This window comes from Pristiophorus japonicus, chromosome 2 (genome assembly GCF_044704955.1).
Source record: "Pristiophorus japonicus isolate sPriJap1 chromosome 2, sPriJap1.hap1, whole genome shotgun sequence".
Taxonomy (NCBI): domain Eukaryota; kingdom Metazoa; phylum Chordata; class Chondrichthyes; family Pristiophoridae; genus Pristiophorus; species Pristiophorus japonicus.
Genome location: NC_091978.1, coordinates 66,606,557 through 66,614,457, shown reverse-complemented (window position 1 = coordinate 66,614,457; position 7,901 = coordinate 66,606,557). Strand labels below are relative to the sequence as shown.

The 7,901-nt window shown below is 40.8% G+C and overlaps 1 protein-coding gene across 1 annotated transcript; it reads right to left on the bottom strand.

The window, feature by feature from the left end:
- Nucleotides 1-236: 236 nt before the first annotated feature.
- st8sia3 (ST8 alpha-N-acetyl-neuraminide alpha-2,8-sialyltransferase 3) lies at nt 237-7,129 on the bottom strand. The gene is made up of 4 exons (XM_070862213.1): nt 6,951-7,129; nt 3,224-3,346; nt 2,117-2,674; nt 237-522 (listed from the first exon to the last, which is right to left on the bottom strand). The coding sequence occupies exons 1-4, from the start codon at nt 7,127-7,129 to the stop codon at nt 237-239; spliced, it is 1,146 nt and encodes a 381-aa protein (XP_070718314.1).
- Nucleotides 7,130-7,901: the final 772 nt, after the last annotated feature.

Sequence of the window (7,901 nt, the reverse complement as noted above, 5' to 3'; positions counted from 1 at the left end):
AACCCCAAAATTCACGTCTAAGCGCTTCTGACTAATTTGAAATATAAAATATTTTACGACCACAGTACACGGAAACTTATGAACACGTTAGTGACACAGTGCTGGAATTACTTTGACATGTGTTCCACGAAGCGTCGCCTATAGCGAGCTTACGCATTGGGTACAAAATGCATTTTGTAACATAAACGGAACAAGAATGAAATAAAAGAATGCCTTGACGCATCCAAAGCATCATATTAAGAGGCACAATGTGAAAGAGTCAGTCTGGTCAAGCCATCAGTGTGTAGTTTGAACAACAGCTTGAATTCTGCTGGAAGCTGATGTGACTCTTGCCATTTGGTAGTGAATTTTGTTCCTTTTTTGTCATAGTAGTGATATGGCAATTCTTTTCCAGTGTTGGGATCCCACGCGAAAGGCCAAAATCCGTACAAGTGAATCTCTTCGCAAATGGCAGAAGCCAATGTATACATCAGGATGCCTGTACTTAGGCGCTTTGGCGACAGCTGTTTGGTTTTCCAATATCTGTTCAATGGTAAAACAACAAAATATCACAAAATATGTTTTCAATTAAGAAACATCGATCTACCGTGGACATCCCCATGAAGAACATTTCCCCCTTCCTGTAATTGTCTCTGCTTCTCTCCATTATTTCACTCAATTTATCTTCCACTCTTTCTCTGTACGCCTCTCCAGTGCTTTCTTTTCGTGTATCTCGGAGTCTACTATCATTTACTCTTCTCCCTTTGTGTAAGTTTTAGCCTGCCTCCCATCTTCTGCATTCTTACATTCTCAGCATGCCTAGAACGCCGATTACTTCTGCATGGCTTTCTCTAAACGAATCATTTATCTCTTTCTTGTTACCCTTTTCTTAATATCTGACACTCACATTTTCCTACCGCCTGTCATGGAGGCTTGGAGATAGATTGGAATTCCAAACTTCTGACAGCTGTAGATGTAACATTTTCTCTCTGGGCGTATGCTATCTTGTCTTCATGTGTTCGTGTGGTGCAGTGGGGTAGATGTGGACATGGTTTAAGAAGCATTGGAAAGCCAGAGTCTGAGGCTGGGGCTAGGGCTAGGATTAAGAGACGGAGGGAAGAGGGTCCTAAGTAAATACAAATTATTGCAAAGCATTATTCTGAATCCAATATTATAAATTATTCTACAAATTTACAACAGATGAATGATTTGACGATTACTAATTGGTTAAATAAATACTCAGTAGTTGAATAATTCCAATATTCAGAACTGAAACTGTCGGAGAGAGAATGGGGAACGCAGGTGTTCTATGGACCGTGGGGTGGAGCATTGGCTTGACTTGTGTCTGGGAAACAAAGCAGAGCCTGCCCCGGATAGCAAAGCAGAGGCAGGTCTCGCTCTTTGAAATGGAGGATAGCCGATGAGTGCAGGAGATTGAAGATACCAGGACCTCATAAGATGCTCGGGACATCTGGAATGAGTAGGAAACAGCAAGAGGGTGGGAAGAATGTTTCCGGTGGTCCAAGGCAGAGACTGGCAAACAGGCTAAAGAGGTGGCGAGCAGGCCCCAGGCGCAAGGCTGGGGAGCATTCTGGGCAGGCCGTGTTCATCAATCAAGTGGAGGGATCATGTACCCGAGGTCAGGAATGTTCATGTGGCTAGGTGGGATGCATTGGACCATGTGGGGAAAGATTGGAAGATGCAATGCGTTTTGTGTGTACGTTTGAGATTATTTTTAGAATTGTTTATTTTTTATGGTGCTTACTAACTTATAAATCTCACTTTTAGAGGTATACAGTTGGGGCAATAAGGAATTAGGATGGCAGCGGTGCCTGTGACCTTTTGGTCGATCTGTGAGGGGGAGAAAATATACATTTCAGAGAAATTTGTTTGGAGAATGTAAAGGTAACCAATCAATTTGAAACGAGTGAAGTAAAGACACGTGACCAATGAGGAACAAGACAGTCAACACATCAAGAACATCGGCATGTTAAAATGTTAGAATAAATGGCCACAATACACAATCTTTTATCATAAAGATGCAATTAAGACTAAAACTGGCATAACTATTGTGCACTATCTTATGAATATTTATATAAATGGCATGTAAAAACATCCTTGCGCCTTACACACTTACTTGTTGATATATTGCATTATATTGCCTGGCCAAGCCAACTGGATCTTCAATTGCGCTCTATGCTCCATAAAAAAATCTACCAAAGTTCTGGTCACCGGAGCAGAGGTGTGGAAGAAAAAAGCAGGGATCCAAAGAATGGCTCCATCAAGCTTTTTAAGATTCAGGAAAAACTTATTTCGATCTTGGATGGTGAATAGATTGTTGTAGTACTTTTCAAGGATGCTTGGGTTGAAGGTGGTGATATTCGTTTTTTTCCCAACATCTTTTTCAAAAGATTCAGTTGGTGCGAAATTGCAGCGGAACACGAAATCGGACTTATCTATTTGAGCTCCACAACCGCTTCCTGTTAGGACTCCACTGTTCCCAACAACCGCACACGTGTTGTAGTGCATCTTTAATATAGGGGGCACATCGGGGAGTAATGATCGAAAACTATTGCTTACAGAAAAAACGTATTTGTGGTTGGAATAGTCATAGTGCAGCAATTGTCCCACTCGCACGTTTTTCTTAACCAATGTGAAATTTTTAAAAACGTCGACATAGCGACTGATATCCTTCCTAAAACAAAAATATAGAGAACGAATTAGTACAGTTCCTTCTGGGCAATGGGGTTTGAATTCAGAACACATACTTATAAGAGTACAGCAAAGAAACATTCTCAGTAAAAGCAGGTTGTGATAATCTGACAAGGTTTAAACTGGAGAGGAAACAATCCAACCAAAAAGGGCCGTTGAGAAGGAAAATATTATTAAAATGTCTGCTTTTGAGAAGTTGCAACTTTGAAATTGGGCTCCATGCCCATTACTGATATCACGTAATCCCATTGCATTGAGACAATTCCCATTGAGACTCTGTTGGTCATCACTCTAGTTATTTTGTTTTATTCGTGACACCCATCTCTAATAGTGATATCAATTCTTGTTCTACATAATAAAGATCGTATCAGAACTCTGATTTTATTTGAAAGCTCCCCCGAGTATGGGAAAGGTGTACTTTGCAGATATACAAAGAAAAACAATCTGAAACTTCTGAAACAATGAAATAAAGAGGAAAGAATGATTAACACTTCCGGTCTAGCCCCTTTCTTTAGTTTACAGAATGACTTACCTTTGCAGTAAAAAGGAAGTTGTGTTGAAAGTCCACTTTGCAGGTTTGCTACGAGCATTGTCGTTAAAGCCATTTCCAACTGGCAAAAAAGAAGGATCCATAAACTTCAAAGCAAATTGTGACCTGCAAGAAAAACCGCCACCAAGGTTTCATTCGAAGTGCCAATGACACGGTATTATTACCCTGTAACTATATTACTCATGAATTAACAGTGCTCAGTCCAATTAATTGGTTAGTGAGCCGACATGTGTGCGCAAAAGATCTGGATCCGTTATCAATCTTTCACTGATTATAACCATTTATATTAACAAGCATACGTGCAGCATTTGCCGTCCGTGCGTCTATCCAAAATGCACGTATAGGACTGATACAAAGTTACTTATCAAAACTAAGTTAGAGCTGAGAATTCTACAAATTGTTTTGTTCTGAGGCCTCAAGAACTCGAACTAATTTTCTGCATCCCAGTAAATAATGATTAAACTATTTTTAATATCTAATAAAGATGACCCTGTCTGTTGAGTACATTTATTATTTTGGCCATTTAATTTTTCTGTCAGTAACTTTCACTCCCCCCCCCCCCCCTCGGAGATATCCCGTGTAAACTACCCGTCGCCTTTGTTTCATGCAACAATGCATTTTCCTAGAGGACGGATGCACTTTACAGATTCCATTATCTCATTTGCTACTGTAGAATCTTGAGAATCCCTCTCTATCTTTTCACAACTAAATGTTCTTTACAAGAAAGTAAGAAGGCCCAGGATGGGCAAGCTGCTCAGCTTAGACATGTTCGTCTCTCTAGTACTCCTCTCGCACCCATTGGCATTTTGAAAGCCCCTATCATCTTTGACTCTGCCACCCAGCTAAACGATTCCAAATATTTTCAGCTTTGGTATTAAAAATGTTTTAGATGTACTAATTTTAATCTATGTTCTCTGGTACTACTCATCTCATTTACCATGAAATATTCTGGTTTACATTGTCTGCACATTACATGTAATACTTTTTAAATCTCAGCGAAGTTCTCCTTTAGTCTTTTCCTTTCTATACTGTAAAGCACACATTTCTTCATTCTTTCCTGATAGTTTATCCCCTTTATACTTGTGACCAATCTTATTCTTTTCCTTTGCACCCACTCCAATATATGTATCTTCTGAAACATGTTGAGCAAAATTGTACCCCATACTCCCATGTATGGTCTCACCAGTATATCTCCATAGCCTCAGTAGACTTGGAACCCACGGTCCCGGCTAGGTATTCCAAAGTCATTTGTAATCGTTTTTCTATATTGTTCAACTATTGATCCTTACCCTCCTCCCTCAGAACCTCCCCGTAGTCTGACACTAGGCCTCTCATGAGTATTTTCTGTTCTATACTTCTTATCCAACTTTTTGTCCAGTTCCAAGTTCTACTCTGGATTCCCATGATTTTCAGTTTTATTTGCAGTGTTTCATGTGGCACCTTCATGTGGGTTAATGGCCTTCTGAAAGTCCAAATAAGTACTATCACCCATAGTTCCGCTACCTACTTTATTGGCAACTTACTCAGATGGGTCCAGGAGATTTAGCAACTAAGATCTCCCCTTCTAAATCTAGGCTGGCTGTTTTTTATTCACCTGTTGCTATATGGGTACTTCTCCACCCAATAGTTTCCATCATTTTACCCTTTCGTGACATTAGGATTGCTGACTTGCAGTTGCTCAAGTCAGATTTATCCCCTTTTTAATATACATAATATATTCACTAGCTTTTAATTCTGAAACCTCGCCCGTTGCAATCAGTCTTTGACATTTACCTTTTCTGGTATACATTCTTCATTCTATGCGGATGTCGACCTGCTTGCGGATGTTAACGTGTTGACTTCTGAATCCAGTGTTCAGATCTACATTACAACAGTGACTGCACTACAAAAGAACAGTACTTCATTGTCTGTAAACACTTTGGGATGTCCCGAGGTTGTGATGGATGCTACATAAATGCAAGTCTCCCTTTCTTATGAAGGGGTTTTGAGACACGGGGTGCTCAGAATGGTTACATTAATTTAGTTAGCTCAATAAAAAATGCATTTAGTATTATCTACTGCACTTCTATTCTTGACCAATGACCAACAGAACTCATAATCTATTCTGTTAATTGTTAATTTTAAATGTACTTGATTTTACACTGGATTGTTTTCCTGGCTGTTAAAATATTAACCTCTGGTTGGATCTTCTCTTTTACTTGGTGGGCAGAAAGGCTCGGGTGCTGAAAATCTGACCTCTTGTGCAGCTCTAACTTCCTCGCCCCACCATTGGTAGCTGTGCTTTCAGCTGTCTAGGCCCCAAGCTCTGGAATTCTCCCTTGAATCTCTTCACCTTACATCCTACCTCTTTGACCAAGCTTTGGGATACCTGTTCTCGTGTCTCCTTTGGCTCTGTGACAAATGTTGTCTGATCCTGTGAATCGCCTTGGGACATTTTACTCCGCCAAAAGCGCTATATATACACAAGTTATTGTTGTGTGTGCAAAAGAGCCTTCACTCTAAATCAGCACCAGGGACATATTGCATTCGACAAATATTCGTAGCATGTTCGTACCATCTCAGTTCCAACAATTGTAAGAGAAAACAATCCACCCCCGTAATATAAACAGATTCCGTTAATATGCATGTCGACTGAAGAATGCTTGCACAAAGTTGTGTTGTTTACAGGTACGATTGAAAAAAAAATGCAATGTGATAATAGGTCTTGAGAAAGGCATGAAATAATTAGTTTTGGAATTGTTCCTAGCCAATTAACTACACCCTTGGATCGGTATTATATATAAAAAAGACAATATATCAGTTCCCTTTGCTTTTTTTTAAATAAAAAAAAGGAACATGATCATTTGGTTATAATGCTCCCCTCTCGATTTCATCTTTATAATTGAATTATTTAATGGCAATGCCAAGTCAGTTTTGCACCAATTCTTCCCAGCTTGCGCGTACAGCTTCCCAATGCCAGCAATACTGCAGCCTTTGCACAAAAACAAATATTACAGATACAGCATTGGCCATATCTGTTATCACAATGAAACTTGAACAATTATATTTGTGTTTATATATATATATATATATATATAGACACGCACACCCACGTAAACAACAACAATGCTTCCGATTGAAGCATTTACCCCCCCTTTAAATCAAGGATGGCCGTGAGCACGGTGCTGTGGGAAGCAGTCAATAGCCCATAGACCCGGGCGGTGAGCGATGCGGCTTCACCAGCACCGCCGGGCCCGGGCAGTGCGGATAAACTGCTCCCTCTATCAGGGCGGCAGCCAGCTGCACATCACTCAGCAAACGACAACAATCCGTTTATCCCACAAACATCTGGTATCACCACCCCCCCCCCCCCAAACATCGCGGAGGCGGGGAATGGATCTAAAATATGCCGAATAAAATAGTGGTGCTTAAAAGGGGGGAGGGATTGAACATGTCAGGATCACAACACACATATGATGCTGTGTGCCTGCGATGATGCACAGGCCTGCGTGCCTTTTTTTCAAACAATACCATTATTACTTTCTGAAAAAGAAACGATGCAGGGTTTTGTTTGTGTTGGTTTGAAGCCTGATCCAATGGCCAATCGATTGGAAAGCGAGGCGGGTACCGGGGGCTGCAACTGAGAAAACGTCTAATTGTCCACAGATTCGATTGACTTTGCTCCAACCAATTTTTTTTAATTAAAAAGGGCGGTTTTTTTCAAACTTACCGAAATCCACTGTGTAACATGTACATTCTAGGGCCGGCCGAGCCGAGATATCTCGGGGTGGCGAAGAGGTTGTCCTTTTTGAGTGAGACATAGCTGATCAATGAGAGAATAAGCAGCGCGACGCTTAACATCACCAAGCCCAGCACACTCGCCATACGAACCATCCCGCAAATCCTCATCGTGCAACACCTCAACAGCAAAACGAAAGCAGACCCATATCTGTTCGCTTATCTTAACAAAAGGGGGGAGGGCGGAGAAAGAAAAACAAGTCGATTATATTGACAATCTATTGTTCTGCTTTATATATGTGAAATAAAAATGGACGGAGTCAAAATTCTGCAATGCAGAAATGGTAGGTGGTTGCGTTGGTGATACGTCGCGTTGCTCGGTGAAACCCCCGCACTCCACACACACTGCACCAGCGCTGCCTCCATCCATTCCCCGGCTGCAAACCAAATGTGACTGGAATAGTGTTTATCTACTTACCCGGCAAGCTTAAGGATTTTATTAATGAACTCTTAGTAAATGCCTGAGTGCGTTTCAATAAAAAAAGGGAATTGCTTGTTGTTACTTGAACTACTTTGGCTGTATTAAAAAAAATCAAAACAATTAGACCTGGAAATATTTTTTTTTGGGGGGGGGGGAGACAAATGAGTAACAGTCAGGGGGTTGGCAAACAGCAAGGAGTCCTGCAAAAAGACTTCAAGAAGACAGAAGTTAGGAAAATGGGCAGACAGGTGGCAGATGCAAGTTAATGTAGGTAAGTGCAAGGTAATTTATTTTAAGGAGAAACAAGGAATGGGAGTATACACTTAATGAAAACCTGTTGAGGGGTGTGGAGCAAAAGGGAGAACTAGGTAATATTACAAGTCTCTGCCCCTGCCTCAGCCCACCTGCTACTGAATCCCTCATCCATGCTTTTGTTACTTCGAGAATCGATTATTCCAATGA

Excerpts from the sequence above, each read along its gene's own strand:
- st8sia3 (XM_070862213.1), bottom strand. The coding sequence starts at position 7,129 with ATGAGGATTTGCGGGATGGTTCGTATGGCGAGTGTGCTGGGCTTGGTG. Across the intron at positions 3,347-6,950 it reads ATGTTACACAGTGGATTTCG|GTCACAATTTGCTTTGAAGT; the intron begins GTAAGTTTGAAA and ends TTTTTCTTGCAG. Across the intron at positions 523-2,116 it reads ATAATGCAATATATCAACAA|ATATTGGAAAACCAAACAGC; the intron begins GTAAGTGTGTAA and ends ACCATTGAACAG.